This window comes from Malaclemys terrapin, chromosome 2 (genome assembly GCF_027887155.1).
Source record: "Malaclemys terrapin pileata isolate rMalTer1 chromosome 2, rMalTer1.hap1, whole genome shotgun sequence".
NCBI classification, from domain to species: Eukaryota; Metazoa; Chordata; order Testudines; family Emydidae; genus Malaclemys; species Malaclemys terrapin.
Window position 1 is genome coordinate 107415900 of NC_071506.1, and position 16973 is coordinate 107432872.

The 16973-nt window shown below is 42.2% G+C and overlaps 1 protein-coding gene across 1 annotated transcript in view; it reads right to left on the reverse strand.

Annotated features, from left to right (window-relative positions):
* The window catches only part of E2F3 (E2F transcription factor 3), a 58285-nt gene that overhangs the window by 7657 nt on the left and 33655 nt on the right, over positions 1-16973 (reverse strand). Inside the window, exons 2-4 of the mRNA XM_054018552.1 lie at positions 6665-6776; positions 1042-1261; positions 264-422 (exon numbers count right to left, since the gene is read on the reverse strand). Of these exons, the coding sequence (XP_053874527.1) occupies positions 264-422; positions 1042-1261; positions 6665-6776 (491 nt within the window). The remainder of the gene's footprint in view (positions 1-263; positions 423-1041; positions 1262-6664; positions 6777-16973) is intronic.

The following is a 16973-nucleotide window of genomic DNA, read 5'->3' on the forward strand; positions in this document are numbered from 1 at the left end:
TTACTTTATCTAAAGATGGATATTTTGGGACCTCTTCATACATCAACATTTCTTATATGCTCCAGAAATGTTAAATTTTTAATTTTATAATTGATGTAAGTGCTTTCTTAGCTACATCTGCATTAAATCACAGAAAACTGTTACCTTTTGGAATGAATTTTCAGTGGTGTGTGTCACTTATCTCTATTTTGAAGAGTCTTCCTAACTCTTACTCTAGCAGCAGGGAGGTTAACCACATTTGGAAATGATGGCATAAAGGATATCTCTGATTCTCTGAATCCTCTGTTAGCAACTTGAGGTCCAGGGTGCAACTTTGGATCAATTCATCCAGTTTCTTCTCTTCCTGACTGAGTTCAGTCACCTCCTTTGACAGGCCTTGACACTGTGCCAGCGTGCCTCCATCATCAGATAGACTGCAGCCCCTACAAATCCAAAGAAGGCAGGGTCTTTGTAATCATTATTACAACTCAAAACTACACTGTAGGAGGAGGGGAGCAAGGAAAAAAAGAGGTGCGTCTTTAAGTTACAAGCCTTGATTACGGCAGCCTTCATCCCCTAAAGCAGCTTAAAGGATGCCAATATAAACCAAGCTTCTCAGAGAAGGCACTTTGTATTGTGGCACCATTTAATACAAGATTTTCTTACGAGAGGCCTATCAGATATTTAAAAACTATCTTAAGTAACAGGTTTCAGAGTGGCAGCCATGTTATTCTGTATCTGCAAAAACAACGAGGCTTCCTTGTGGCACCTTAGAGATTAACAAATGTATTTGGGCATAAGCTTTTGTGGGCTAAAACCCATCTGATGAAGTGGGTTTTAGCCCACGAAAGCTTATGCCCAAATACATTTGTTAGTCTCTAAGGTGCCAAAAGGACTCCTCGTTGTTTTTATCTTAAGTAAATAACATTAAAAGGCTTTTCTATTTTTGGAAAGTCTGTTGGACGATTGCTGGGAGCAGGAGTGTGAGGCTGGAAGCAGAGACGGGAAACACTGCCACTTTGTAACAGTGCAATCAGCTGGAGAAGGATGGTGAATACTCACATCCACTGAATGTTGTTTTTGGATTTCTTCTTAATGAGATGGATGCCTTCCAGTACATTGGTGATATCATAAATCCTCCGTTTCTGCACCTTGAGGACCTCTGCTGCTCTGTTCAAATCCACGACCCCATCTGGGGACTGGCTCAGCAGCTGAATGAACTTCTTCGTGAGAAGACCAAGTGATGTATCATACCGAGTCTTTTCTGAAGGAGATTTTGGAGCTTAGAAGAAAAATGAATATAAAAAAGGAAGGAGGAGGAAAGAAACGAGTTTGTTAGCTGCTGTTCAAATCAGTTTTCCCATTTCAGTTTTGAAACGGGCATTTGAAGCAACAAAATGGTTTGCAGAAACTACCTACATATTTTACTACAGAAAGCTCTTAAACTTCCGCATTAGCACAAACCCTACCATTGGATATTTATATGGTTTCATAGTGCATCTCTCTAAACAACAAGGCACATGGACACAATTTTAAAAAAAAAAAACACATCCATGTATTTCCCATTAGCTTAATGGATAATGCAGAATGAAAGTTTAAGACTATGCAAAGTATGGCAACGTAATTTTTAACAATATTTTGGTATACTTTTGTCTTGGCAGCAACACCAACTACCTACCCTTTATCAGGCTGCTAGCCAGTTCTCTTCATGGGTTGATTGTCCCTCTTTTAAGGTAACAGATAACTTAAGGGTTTCACGGGCAATTAACCATAACTTTGGTGCTCTTCAGTAGGTGTACCAAATGACAGTTTCCCTAATTTACAGACAACTCACGTGAATCAATGAGATTTACAAGACAGACAGTTAATAATCATGCATCCAAGGCTACATATTATTTCTCCTTAACCTTATAATAATGCCTTAAAACCAGTAAAGTACAGAGTTTTCCCCCAATTTGCTCTCACTACTCTCACAATGATGTGAAAGTAGTGAGGGAAAACTAGGGAAGAGTGCTGTACTTTACTGGTTTTAAACCATGAATCAGCAACTAACTGACTCTCACTGGAAAATGAGAGGGACATATTTTCTATATGCCCAGAAAATTAATTGACAAGTTTTGCAGTGGCACACAATCGTAACTGCAAAACAAATCTATATTTTACAGGCACATAACTAAGTGTTTTTTCCATGAACAAATGGTGGCATCTTTTCATTTCATAGATGCGTTTTCAGAGGCCAGTTTAAATATGTGGCCCAGAATAAAAAGGTGTTACTAACCTTCCATAACTGGTGTTCTTGGAGATGTGTTGCTCATGGCCATCCCAAAGTAGGTGTGTGCTCACCCTGAACACCGCTGCCAGAAAGTTTTTCCCTCAGTGGTATCTGTCAGGTCAGCTGTTGATGCCCTCTGGGGTCATGCGCTCATAACACCAGTATAAAGGGCCCTGTTGATCTGTAGCCCCCTCAGTTCCTTCTCGTCGGTTAATCTGACAGAGGGGCAGGCCAGGTGCGGGGGTGGAATGGATTTGAGCAACACATCTCCAAGAACAACATTTACGGAAGGTCAATAACGTTTTTCTTCTTCGAGTGATTGCTCATGTCAGTGCCTAAGTAGGTGACTGCCAAGTAGTTGCACAGGTCGAGGGTTCGGAGTTCATTGACATGCTGATTGTAATACCATTCGGCTGAAACCTGAGTCGTCTCTAGCCTGCTGGGTGATAGCGTAATGAGAGGTTATTACGCTGCCGCTCTACGCATATCCCGTACAGGAATTTGAGCCACAAACGCTGCTGAAGATGCTTGAGCCCTTGTAGAATGCGCCATCAGGGTAAGAGGAGCGGGGTCCTTCGCCAGGTCATAGCATGTGGAGATATAGGAAGTGATTCACAAAGAAATTCTCTGGGCCGAGACTGGAAGGCAGACAGAATGAAAGGCAATGGCTATGAAAAGCTGAGTAGATTTCCGAAATGACTTAGTCCTTTCTATGTAGAAAGCTAGTGCACGTCTGACATCCAGTGAGTGGAGTCTCTGTTCCTCTCTGTTGACTTGCGGTTTCGGATAGAAGACTGGTAGGAAGACATCCTGGTTACTGTGGAATTGTGAGACCCCCTTTGGAAGGAAGGTCAGATGTAGCCGCAACTGAACCTTGTCCTTGAAGATAACTGTATATAGTGGTTCGATGAAAGGGCTCGGATCTCCAAGACGCTTCTGGTAGAAGTAATGGCGACCAGGAAGGCCACCTTCCAGGATAAGTAGAGGAGGAACGCTAGCCCCCAGCTCGCCCCTTCTGTCCGTGCCCTCCCACCCCACCCCGCCGTAGACATGAGCCCCCCCTCTCCCCTGCCTCAGGAGCCCCAGGGCCCCCTGCCCCCTCTGTGGCCGGAGCAATGAAGAGGCCCCCACCTAGAAGAGCCCCGAACGCACCCCCTCCTTGCCTGGAGGAGCCCTGGGCCAGTCACAGCCATGCCTTCCCTACTCTCCCCTCCCCAGACCCCAAGCCACCTGGGAAAAGCCGCAGCGTCTCTTCCCAAAGAACTTGTGCTTTCATTAACCCCAGACAGGTTCCAGAGTGGCTGAGGAGGTGGTATCTGGTATTCAGTTTCCTGGGTTCATCAGTAATCTCTCTGGACTCCCCCCGCCACCTCCCCTGGCCTATTATACCCGCCACCCATGTTGCCAGCGGTTCAAATCGAGGTTCCATTAGCCTGGCCAACACCAAGTTGCGGTCCTGGGAGGGAGTGGCTGCTGTACCTGGGGGTATAATCTCTCCAAGCCCTGTTGTGCCTTGTCATGAACAGATCTATCTGGAAAGTCCCCAACTTCTGGAAGAGGCCTTTCCCAACATCTGGACAGATGACCATTGGAGAAGGCTCTGCTAAGGTGATCCTCTAGCTAGTTCTGTGACCCCAGGAGATAGGAGGGTTCAAGATGGATCGAGTGGGCTACTGAAAATTCCCACAAGAAAAGAGTTTCCTGGCACAGGTGAGAGGAATATGCTCTACCCTGCCTGTTTCCATAAAACATCACTATTGTGTTGTCTGTAAGAAGTGAAACACACTTGCCCTTCAAGAGAGGATGGAACGCCTGGTAGGCTAGTAGGCTGGTAGGCTAGGCGAACCACCCTGAGCTCCCTGACGTTGATGTGTAGCGAGATGCCCTGAGTTCTAAAGGACCCCAAATGAGCTCCCCAGCCCATCGCCGAAGTGTCTGTGATGAGACACATTCACGGTTGGGGTCTCGAGAATGGAACTCCTGCACACATTGCCCATGGAACCAACCACTAAAGAAGGGAGGCGATCACTGGTGGAGGAAGTGTGATGACCATGTCTAAGTGATGTCGGCCCAGTGCATACGCCAATCAAGCCTGAAGAAGTCTGAGTCACAGCCTCGCATGTTGCACCACATAGGTGCATGAAGCCATATGGCCTAGGAGCTTTAGGCAGTTTCTTGTAATGTGATGGGGTGGTTTCTGAGGGTTCTACGAGTGCCCCTATTGCTCAGAACTGGGCTTCCAGGAGGAAGGCTCTGGCTTGGACCAAGTTGAGGATCGTCAGGATGAATTCTGTCCTTCGAACAGGGGAGAGAGTAGACTTCTGGATATTTATCAACAGGTCTAAGTCCTGGAAAACTGACTGCATTAACTTTACATTTGTCTCCACCTGGGTCTTGGTGCAACCTCTGATCAGCCAGTCGAGGTAAGGGTAGACCTGAACCTCCCTGGTTGGGATGGTTTTCTTTGGTGCTGGAGATGACGGAGGGTGCTGAGGTTCCTGAGAAGCAGAAACAATGTCCGTTCTTGGTGCTAGGGGTGACGACGGGTGCTGAGGCTCCCTAAGAATCACCAGGGCACTCCTAACAGAGGCTGAAGTACTCAGTGCCACAAAGTGGGGTTTGTTAACCTAACTAACTGTTCTAACAACTACAATAACGGTAACTATATACACCAAGTAGAAATAAAGTCCACTGAAGGTGTACTTGGCAAATATAAGGACGAGGGAATTTCACCGACTGTCGCAGGTGGTAAGAAGGAGCTGGGGGATGCAGGTCGGCGGACCCCTTTATACTGGCACTGTGACCATGCTAACCCAGGGGGCACCAGAGCTCGACCTGACGGATACCACTGAGAGAAAAATTTTCTGGCGGCCATGCTCAGGACAAGCACACACGTACTTTGGAATTGACATGAGCAGGCACTTGAAGAACTAAGTAGTATTCCAAACTATTTCTATATTTGGTGCTGCACACCCTGATTTTGTTGGTCTTGTAATCTCTCAAGATACAGAGAATACAAAACGTTTCAAACTCTTGCATCAGGACAATAAGCCAGTCAGTAACCAAAAAGGATTAAGAAGAAGATTATACCACAGTTTTCCACTATTGGGTTTCTTGCACCTTCTTTCAAAGCTTCTGGTACCAGCTACTCTCTGAGAAGGCTCTACACAAGATGGATCACTGGCCTGATCCAGTATGGCCGTGTCTACGTTCCCACATCTAATTGTAGAAGTCAGGCTATGTCTACACTACAGACCTTACAGCGGAACAGCTGTACTGCTACAGTTCTGCCGCTGTAAGTTCTCTCCTGTAGCCCCTCTTCACTGGCAAGAGAGCACTCTCCTGCCGGCATAATTAAACCACCCCCAATGACTGGCATTATCTAGGTCTGCAGGAGACCCTCTCCTGCAAACATAGCGCTGTCCACACCAGCACTTTTTCTGGTGAAACTTGTCGGTCAGGAGTGTGTTTTCTCACACCCCTGACCAACAAAAGTGGTAGTGTAGACAAAGCCTTAGTCAATCTGAAATCTAACCTAGAAGTGGGCACTAAGAGTATCCTGAAATAATTTAAAGAATACTGTGTCTTTCCTATGGAGATATATTCATCCACCCACTCACAAAAGGAGGCAATTTGTACCTATTCCTTTGGCAGATTCAGGGTCTACACAGGGACACTAAGGTGAGCTAATCCAAATTAACTAAAGCTGTGGATTTAAAGCAGTTTAGTTAAGCCACATTAAACCCCTTTGTGGACAGTTTCATTCAGAATTAAAGAGGCCTTCATTTGTTTTAAATGAAACTAAACAGGTTTAATGTGGTTTAACTCAGTGGTTCTCAACCAGGGGTAGGCATACCCCTGGGGGTACGCAGAGGTCTTCCAGCGAGTACATCAACCCAGCTAGATATTTGCCTAGTTTTACAACAGACTATATAAAAAACACTAGCAAAGTCAGTACAAACTAAAATTTCATATAGACAATTACTTGTTTATACTGCTCTATATTCTATACACTGAAATATAAGCACTGTACAATATTTATATTGATTTATTTTATAATGATATGGTAAAAATGAGAAAGTAAGCAATTTTTCAACAACAGTGTGCTGTGACATTTCTGTATTTTTGTGTCTTGATTTTGTAAGCCGGTAGTTTTTAAGTGAGGTGAAACTTAGGGGTAGGCAAGACAAATCAGACTCCTGAAAGGGGTACAATAGTCTGGAAAGGTTGAGAGCCACTGGTTTAACAAATCTGCTTTAAATGCACATCTTTAGTTAATTTGGATTAAATTTTCCTGAATGTTCCTCTACAGACAAGGCCTTTGACTGTTGGGTTTTTAGGAAAAGACATCATAACAGAAGTCCAATATAGCTTTAAGCCCCACACCACAGAGCATAACAAAAGTTTCCTTACTTTTTGGACTATCTGGACTTCTTGTTGCAGCTCTTCCTTTTCCTTTTGGGGTTTTTAATCCTTCAGCAAGATATTGGTGACCACTTTCTCCTAGTTCCAGCCTTCGCTTTGCCTGTTAAGAAGCAAATTTTGTATTGCTGGGGTGTCATAAAAGTACATTGCACTTTACAAAGCATAGAATAATGGAGAAGTGCGGGGGGGAGGGAGGAAGGACAGACGGAAGAGAACTATACACAGCAACTTATCTATCTAGGATCTTATTCCACACTCATCACTATGGTATGAATGTCTACTGGCACCTTAAAACAATTTTAATATTTTACTTAAAGGTCACAATGATGGCTACATTTGAATAAGCAAGTAGATCTTTTAATTTTAAAAGAAAACTGAGTTAGGGACATATTTCTAAGATTGTATCTAGTGAAGTCTGGCTTTCTTGCACTATATGTCAAAGATCTAAAATATTTCTACCTACCACTGTATTCAGAGTTCTAGTTACAGCACAGAGTGTAACATTAAGGGTGAGCTCGCAAATACACACAATGACTTACTTGTACAGCTATATTTTTAGTGAAACATTGTTTTAGGATTCGGTGTATCATCAGAAGACTGCGCCAAGTTATATTTGTGTAAATTAGATTTCACGTGCACCATCTGACTTGGTAGCTATGAGAAGTTCATAAATACCAATAATAAAGTTACAGCAATGCTACAATGAACATGGCACCAAGAAGTAAAATGTCTAAGCATGGGAGAAAAAAGGAAATCTGTCCATCTTGAAAGAGTCTTGCCATCATCTTGGATTATTTTTGCCTTAAACAAGAAGACAACCATTCAGTTTAGCTTACCAAGTCAACTAGAATATATAAAAATTTATTCTGAAACACAGACCGGAGAAAATGGACCAGTGACAGCATCAGAAAAAGGCTGTTTGAAGACTGTCTACCCAATGTGTTCACGTATGAAGAAGTAAAGCTGTGTACAACCTTGCAAGAAATGAAAGAGATGGCTGAAACTCTGACAAGACTGATCTGCTGAATTAGATAGCAATATAAAGATAGACAAACAACATAAAACATCATCATTAGTGTGAATCCTGTTCCTAGATAACTGAACTATTAATTTTGTAAGCAATTCCATGTCATGCCATTAGCAACTGAAATTGGACCTGGGGATAGCTGATTCATTATCCTAACAATAAGAGGAGCATTAACTTGAATACACACAAATGGGAAGGTAAAACCTGTTTCTAACAAAATTTGCCTGCATAGCGGTTTCCAAAAAATTGAGCTAATACAACTAGATTTTATGATTCAGAGTATTCTATTGTATTTATTTAAAACAGACTGACAAATAATCAAACACCAGAGAACTGTATCCTAGTAAGATCTGCTCTGGCCCAAAGCAGGACAGCACATTCCGTTATGGAGCTGTAAATAGTGATATTTTCCTCCTATTTTTTTTTAAATGTGTGCATTTTATTACTGGTTTGTCTCAGAGAGCTCTAAATATATTCAATTTGTATTTACTTTTTGACAACTGACATCTTGGTGTTGGACTCCCTTTGTGAACCTAAGGCTCATTAACATTAGAGTTAAGGCACAGAGGTTCATCTTACCCCACAACACAGACACACAATTCACAAGCTGCTCTGAGTTGTATTTATCTTTGAGTTAAGAGGGTAGGGGACTAATTCACAGATGACATAACTGCAAGTGAGCTATCCTACATTTCCTCACAAGCACAGACAAAATTATGCTGCTGCAGCCAGACATCCTGAAACAACAGCTCTCTAAAAAGGTCGGAGTTACCTCTGTTCATCTCAATAAGGCATTAACTCTGCAATCCAAGCCTGGACATTTAAAATGTTGTTGCTTGCACTGAATTCTAAAGGTGCTTCTCTCTGCCACCGTTGTAGTGATTTGCTAAGGAGATGTTTTGTTTGGCCGCTTCAGACCAGTAAGTTCCCCTTGAAAATGAGTCGGATCTCGTTAACAGAAACATCCTGCTAATAGACTTTAGCCTGTGTGATTGGATTAATTTGACAAAGATATTACACAGGAATGAGATAAAACTCACTTGGTTTTTAAAATTTTTGTTTCTTAATCCGAGGACTCTGGGATGGAGGGAGGCAGGCAGGGAGAGAAAGGGAGACACTTCAGGATACAGCAAAACCAGGCCACAGGGATTGTGTTAAGAGAAGAATGAAAGATCTCAGGAATATGTGGTGGGGAGAGGTTTTTGTTTTTTTTTAAACAACACTTCATGAAATAATTATATTACTGAATAGTTTTAAACACCAACACATGTTTTGTGTGGAATGAAATTTGCTAACTAATCCTCGTCTCTCTCCTTCTCCAGACCCACAGATTTTGCAAATATTTTAGAGGAAACAATTTAGAGATTTGTAGTGGCCATAGCCACTGGGAGGTTTACATAAGCATATCTAAGAATATATAGCAAATAGGAGCTTTCTTTAAGAACTTGCCTGCTAACACCCTGCAACCTTCTCCTCTGAACTTTTTATTACTAAGTACCAACCATGGTTATTCAAACAGCATCTTTTAGCTGCTTCCAATAGTACTGCATGTTTGTGTGTTTTTCAGAAGGTGTTTAAAACAGCAGAATGGTCTTGTCAATTAACACTGATTATATAGCACTATATGTATACACAGGCAGAGCACGACTATGGATCTCTGGCAATTAGCACAGATACTACTTCAGAGAGTTATTTTGGAGAACACAAAGGATTTGGAATAAGACTTAAGAACATTTTCTGGATATTCAGAAGAGTAAAACAGCTTGGTAAATAAGTATTTTAAGAAGCAGTTTCAGCAAATCCCTTTTAGACTGTTTTAATTGCAAGCCAGACATATTATACTTCAGATGGGAAGTGTATTTTTGCATATCCCATATTTGATAAAGATCCAAAAGTGGTTGAAACAGTGTGTTCTCTCAGTTTCCTCTATTGTAGTAAGTCTGTAGGCCAAGGGTTTCGTTGCTCATTTCACTTGACTAATGATTTTGTGTCCCCAACTTGAGACACCCTAAAGGAGTCTAATTTTCAGAGGGTAGATGTTCGGCATTTTCTGAAATCAAGCCCCCTTTGGAGGGATCTCAAGATTGACATTCAACAATTGAGGCAGATTAATTCAGAAGTTGCTTTTGAAAAATCAGGTTATTCATATATTTTTCTAGATCAGAAACTTTGAGACAATTTTAATAATTAGTTTGATACTCCTCTTAGCTGCTCCCATATAAAAAAAAATCAGTTTTCTTAAGCATTTAGGGACTCCCTTCTGTTTGTTTTTCTAAAACAATATTAAACTTATTGTGACCAAAAGCACCATTATATTCACACACCTATGCATTATTGTAATAATCTTTGTCAAAATATGGCTTGTAAAGTATGAAAAAAACTAAGACGTGGATCATCAATATTCTTGTGTTGTATATGTATGAAATGCGTACTAAGAGTTATGAACATGAGCTGAAATTATTACTACAATGTGTTTACCAGACAAGTCTGGGGAGCAGTTAAACCGATTTCTCAACAACAAAGGACAACTGATGCCTTTAGTCAAGTGTTAAAGTTAATGGGCAATCACTGGTCAAGTGGCCAATCTTTGGCAAAAAAGAGAGGCAGAAACAGATAGATCTGCATTTTAGCAAACAACAACATGGAACCTCTTTCACCAAGAGACTCCATGCCTCCTTCTTCACAGCTGGAATGAATTTTAATCGAGGAGTAACCCTCCGGAAAATGCATTTCAAAGGGTGACTGGACTACAAAAGTGAGGGCCAAAAACACCCCAGTCTCTCTCTGTTTCACCTCAGACAACAAAGAAACCAGCCCTTTGACTTTGGGGGGAGATCCTGACCTGAGAATTTGGTCATCCATGTTGCTGGGAACCTATGGTAAGGATTTGACTTTGAACCAAGTCTAGTTTGTTAAGTTTTAGCTACAAGGAAGTGTTTTATCTTTATTTTTCTTGTAACCATTTCTGATTTTAATACCTTATTCTTGTACTCACTTAAAACCTCCTTTTTGTAATTAAATAAACTTGTTTTATTTTTAAACTAAACTAATCCAGTGCTGTGTTTAAATTGAACTGTTTGGTAACTCCAGTTAAAGAAGCAAATTGTTGAATATTGACCCTTTAAAGGGCAACGGACCTTTAATATTTGAACTGTCCAGGAGAGGGAGAAAATTCTAGACTCAGAGTGGGTTGGGGTCACCCTGCAAGTAGTAACCAGGGCTGCTGGAAGCCAGATTGTGACTGGAATGTGGCTAACAGGCTACTGGGGTCAGAGCTGGTGAACCAGGGCTGTAGCTACACACCGACACTCAGAGTGTGACCTGCGTGCTGGTAGTCTGTTTGTGAGTGGTCTAGGTTGGGAGCTACAACAGCAAAATGCTGTGAGGCACCCATGGTTGTGTGGCTGGTGTGAAACAACCCTTCACTGGTCTGGATTGCACCTCAGAATGTGACACCATATGACTATTTGGAGGGGAAAATTCAGTCATTGTGTCTCATCTGGTTAACAGGCAAATCCTGCCATCCTTTCATGGGCATTCAAGGTCTAAAGAGCACTGGAACCTCTATGGTTCCACTACAAGAAGGGACAGGCCAAGAAGAGAATGTGTACAAAACACTGACCCCACTGTTCACCATTGGGCATGCTGTAGGGCAGTGCTCCCTCAAGCTGCATTGAAGGGAGTTCTGGTAAAGAAGTTACATTACTTCACAAACTACAAAGACCAGCAGTACATAGCTGGCCAGAGCTACTCTTCGCTTCAGATTTAGGTGGGGCAGAGGACACTCTCTTTCCCCCATCCTCCATACAAAACTTGTATACTTGGGTTTTCTGCAAGAGACAATAATTGTGCCCTTTGTTTTAGAAGTGAAGAAGATAATATTTGACTAACTAGAAAAAGGCAGTTTTCCTTCAAGATCATACTAAGCTCATACTCTTGCACTTTTTTTAATATAGCTTTTCCCGTTCTCTCTTAGTACTTCAGTGTAGGCCAATTTTTAACTCAGAAGTTTTCCTATTGACAGAACATAAAAAAGCAGCCACAATTTTATCAGGTCTCAGTCAACACACCTACAGATAACAATAAAATGTCTACCCTGGTCAGCTTCTTTGAGCAGTATTATTGCAGAGAACTCTCCCAAGAGACATGCAGAGAAACCAGTATAGGATAGGCCTCTGCTAAAAACATGGAGGGAACAAATTTTTATTTTTTAAGTCAGGCCTCTCTTTTTGAGGCAGCAGTTTGCAGCGACAGTCAGAGCCAAGTAGATTCTAATTACCTTATTAATCAATCTGCAAATAAAATAAAAACTGCTTGTTTGAAAAAGGAATCAGCCTCTGAAAGTTGGTCAGTAAGTCTTCAGCTTTGATAGATGCTTACATAAGGTACATAGAATGCTTCTTAAGTTGTACAGGAGCCCCAAGAAACACCCTAGGAATCCTAGTGAAAGCAAGGAAGATTTGATGCAACTGCTTATAGTAAATTAAGGGAAACTAACTGAAGTGGTGGAGAATAGGGTTAAAGACAGACATTTGGATCACTGATGTCCTTGTTAAGGAGTGGTTCAAACACACAGGAGAGAAATTCAGCAGATATTCCCTGTAACTGCTGCTCCAGGCTGGCCATCAGAATGGAAAGCAGTGAGCTTGTCTTTTCTTTGCTTCGGTGACTACTGGCACTCATGCAGCATGGACAAGAAAATATAGAATCATGGAGACATAGGACTGGAAAGGACCTTCAGAGATCCAGCCTCTTGCACTGCGACAGAACCAAGTATCCCAGATCATCCCTGACAGGTGTTCAACCTGTTCTTAAACACCTCCAAAGATGGGGATTCCACAACTTCCCTTGAGAGCCTATTCCAGTGCTTAACTATCTTTATACTTAGAACATTTTCCACGTGACTAACCTTAATCCCTCTTGCTGCAAATTATTTCTTGTTCAACCCCAGTGGACATGGAGAACAATTGATCACCATCCTCTTTATCAGGTCTCTTCCCCTCCCCACCCCCCATCTTTGTCCAAATCTGACTTCCATGTGTGGTGCTCAGAACTGGAACCAACTCAGAGGCCTTGCCAGTGCTGAGTAGAGTGGGGCAATTACTTCCCGTATCTTACATATGACAGTCTTGTTATTTCAACCCAGAATGTTATTAGCCTTTTTAGCAGCTGCATCACATTACTGACTCATTTTGTGAACCATTACAACCCCCACATCCTTTTCAGTAGTAGAACTGCCTAGCCAGTTATTCCCCCATTTTGTAGTTGTGCACTTGCTATGTGTAGCACTTTACACTTGTCTTTACTGAATTTCATCTTGTTGATTTCAGACCAATTCTCCAATTTGCCAAGGTCATTTTTAAATCTAATCCTGTCCTCCAAAGTGGAGCAACCCATCTCCGTTTGGTGTCATGTGCAAATTTTATAAGCATACCCTCCCTTCCACTACTCAAGTCTTTAATGAAAATATTGAATAGTACCGAACTCAGGACAGACTCCTGCGAAACCCCACTAGATACATCCCCCGAGTTTGACAGCAAATTAGTAGTCTGATGTGATTGGAAAAGGGACATAAGTGAGATTAAGGAGAGGAAAAGGAGTAGACTAGGACAAGGAATGTGGTGAGACAGATGCAGGGAGAGATACTGGAACTGGCTGGGCAAGAAGACTGGGAGTTGGGAGTGTAGGATGGGAATAGGACTTGGCAAGGGAAATGGGGAGTGGAATAGAAGCCAGTTGGCTGATGGGGAGAGAAACAGAAGACAGTGATTCAACGAGAGCTATGGGACAGTGGCAGATTTAACCGTCAGCAGGGTCAGCAAATGCTGACTTGGGTTCCATCTGGTTCACACGCACACCCGTGCCATCTTTTCCCAGTGGCACAACAACAAAAAGATGGGCCCTTGGGTAGGTTTTATTTGTGGGCTCCCTCGAGTGTCCCACATTCAAATAAACTCACTCCTCTCAGCCCAGCTCCATGCCATGGCATCTGCTCCCTTTGGTCCAGGCCCCGCATAAGTGCTGCCATTAGAGCCATCGCCACTGCACCTGCCAAAGTTAGAACTGCTGTTGCGGGCGGCAGAGTGGGGAACCATCACTGCTGCTGCCACCAGAGCTAGAGTCCAAGCTGCCAGGAAGAGTAGCGTGCCGATTCCTGCTACCTGCATTTGAATGTGCCTGGGCAACGGAAAGGGAGGATTGGCCTCCGACCAAAATAGAAGCTCTGCCATTGGCGGTCTCACTCCTCAGAATTCGTGGCAGAATCACTGTTTTGGAGGCCCCCCCTTGTGGGAAAATTCAAATGTGAACAGTGGGGACCAGTGCACTGCAGCAGGCTGCAAACAATGGTGCCAGCAGCCTATTGTGTGTCTGAGCAGCTCCGAGTCTGCAGGGGCCCTCCAAAGTTCATGGGCCCCTTGACTGCTGCTCCAGCTATTCATCTGCTACTGCCATCTCCTCCCCCATTTGATTCTGGGGCCCCACTTCATTGAATCACTGTCATCTGTTACCACCAACCAACTGGTTTCTACTCCACTCCCCATTTCCCTTTTCAAGTCCTATTCCCAGCTTACCCTCCTTGACCAGCCAGTAACTGAGTCAGTCACCACGGCAAGGGTGCCTCAGGGTTGATGCAATTGCATAGGCTGCATGTGTCTAACACCACCCCTGGCCATCAGCCATTTTTATAGGAGTTTCAGGGGACCCACACCCACCTGTCCTGCAGTGCCTTTGCAAAAATCACATAACATTTGAGCATGGCCAGCCCAGTGTCTGGTAGCAGCAGAAGTTTCCTATCTGGGCATGCTCCAGCACTGCCGGGGCTGCTATTGGGAAAAGTTGTGTGTTTCCATAGCCTCCTCTTGCTGTGGGACACCGAGATATGTATCTGCCTGCTGTGACTTCTCCCTAGCCCACCCCACTCTAGGTTTGCCTATTTCTACTAGATTCTGCACAGGGGGAAAAATACATTTTTAGGATTACCCTCACAGCTGAAGGATAAAATTCAGCAGCACAAAAATACACTTTATTTAGGCCTATACTTCCAACTTAGTTATTCTCATACTGGAAGGTATTTTAAAATGAAAACCATAAATACAAATGCAAGTTTGGTTTTAGAAAATGGAAAAGAAAAAGATTGTTATTAACAAACTACTCTAAAGATCCTAAGCAGCAGAAGCTATCATTCTGTAAACTTCCTGATCAAATCCTGAAGTCTGGCATAAAGTCAAGAATTGCACCTCAGTTCAGCAAACAATGACAGACTCATGCTTAAGTCAGGAAAATGATTTGTGCATACCATTGAAGTTGTACCTGTAGTAGTAGCTGATCGTATTTCAAGGTAAACTTTTCTTGAAATCAGCAACACTGAAGACCCTGTAGATGAGTTACAAACCAACAAAGCCAGAGATGCCAAAGATGACCTTAAAACCAAAAAACTCAAGGACAGATGAATCTGAAAGGAGCAAAACCAAAGGCCCTCTAGATGAGCAGGCCAACAATGAAACAGGTCAAAGCAGTCTCCCTGCTGAAATACATTTGAAGTTCCCATCTGATTAGTCACTTTTCAAGATTCTGTTTTATGCAAGGGATTCCAGGAGGTATCTATCTATTTGGTTTCCTCCATCCTAGCCAACTTAAAAATATAACTTTACAAGAATCAAAGGAGTAAGTCCTTAAACTCATTGGAAAATAATTTTTCTTTAGACTTGATTCACGAGATGTATTTCAAGATGAACTGTTTTGCAAAAGACACAGAGGTGCGCAGTTTGTCACTCTGAGTCCAGAGCTACTTGAATTTCTTAATGTCAAGTTCTTTTGAGGATGTTTTATTAGAAATGGAAGGTTGTGTCAACTCTTTCTCTATCATACCAATTGGGGTGGCTAGAGCTGAAGTGCAATGAACTCATTAAGACATGTCAAAAAACTACATGCCTTCAACACTATCACAGCTGAATGACTTTGCTCACCTTGCAACTGAGAAAGACAAGACAGAAAGGTTGGAGCTGGACAGCATCATGAAACAAATAAGAGGACAGAGGAAAATAAAATCGGGGGGTGGAGGTGCAGCAGTGGGAAAGAGAGTGAACAGAAGGCTTAGAATAGAGCTTTCTGGGAGGGACTCAGAATAGAGCCTGTACAAAGGCATGACCATCACTGCCACAGACAGCAAGACTGATTTAACAGACAAAAGCAGAAATGACAGGAGGAAACAAGAATTGCCTGCAAACATATGTAAGTGGCCCAGGGTGTTTAGGAGTTCACTGGGAGGTGGGAGAGAGAAGGGAGCCTTCTCCAGAAGAAGTTACGGTGATCCATTAGCTATACAGTTCAACCAATATGAGCAAAGCTCAAATGGAAAACTGCTAAAGTTATTGTGGGGCTAGTGGAGAGATGAGAGAAACTACCAAGTTACTGGTTTTGAACTTTGAGTGGTGGCTCCATATTCTGTATCAGCCTCTATTCAGTAGGTATGAGATAAATTTGAAATCTCACACTCCAAGCTCTTGGAAGGAAGAGGGAATTTTTATTTCAATTCTCCTACAGAAACAGTTTCTCTCAATGGTCCATGTACAGTCACAAATTTAGGTACAGTCACAGGTACAACAAATAAATCGTACATGCTATCCTTCATTTCAATTCTGATAATGTGAGAAAGAAGATTCATGAGAAAAGTGGAAAATAAAATGTAATTGGCTGGGATACTTCTCAATTGTTTTCACATGAAGTATGTTTTCACCATAGATATATTTCAGAACACAGTTTAGTTTATTTAGAGTCTACACAGGGATTGCATAGGGAGAAAGGGATATTTACCAAACATATTTGCTAGATACAGTTCTTTTAAGGAAGGAGCTGGAAATTACACTTCACTTAGGAAAATAATACATATTGATAATGAAGGTTTGCAGGTAGTCCAGCCATGAAAATGAGTATGAGTCAGTGTTATTTCTGGTAACCACAGAAAACGAGTTCCTTCAAAATTAAATGCCTTGTAAGATAGGACAGATCTCTAGCTAGACTAAAATCTTACACATTAGTCAAACTACCTGATTTTCCTGACAGTTTTAATGACAAACACTAGGCATTTAAAGATAAATATTTTGAGAAAGATAAAGCTTACAAAATTGTCAAGATATTTTTAACCAGTAATAAGAGAAAACAAAACTGAGTGTTTCAAAGTAAAACTGTGGTCAGAGACGTGACTCCATACAAATGGCTCTCCAACAACTCCTTTGTGTACTGACCAAGCTGTTCGCTTATATCTCATAA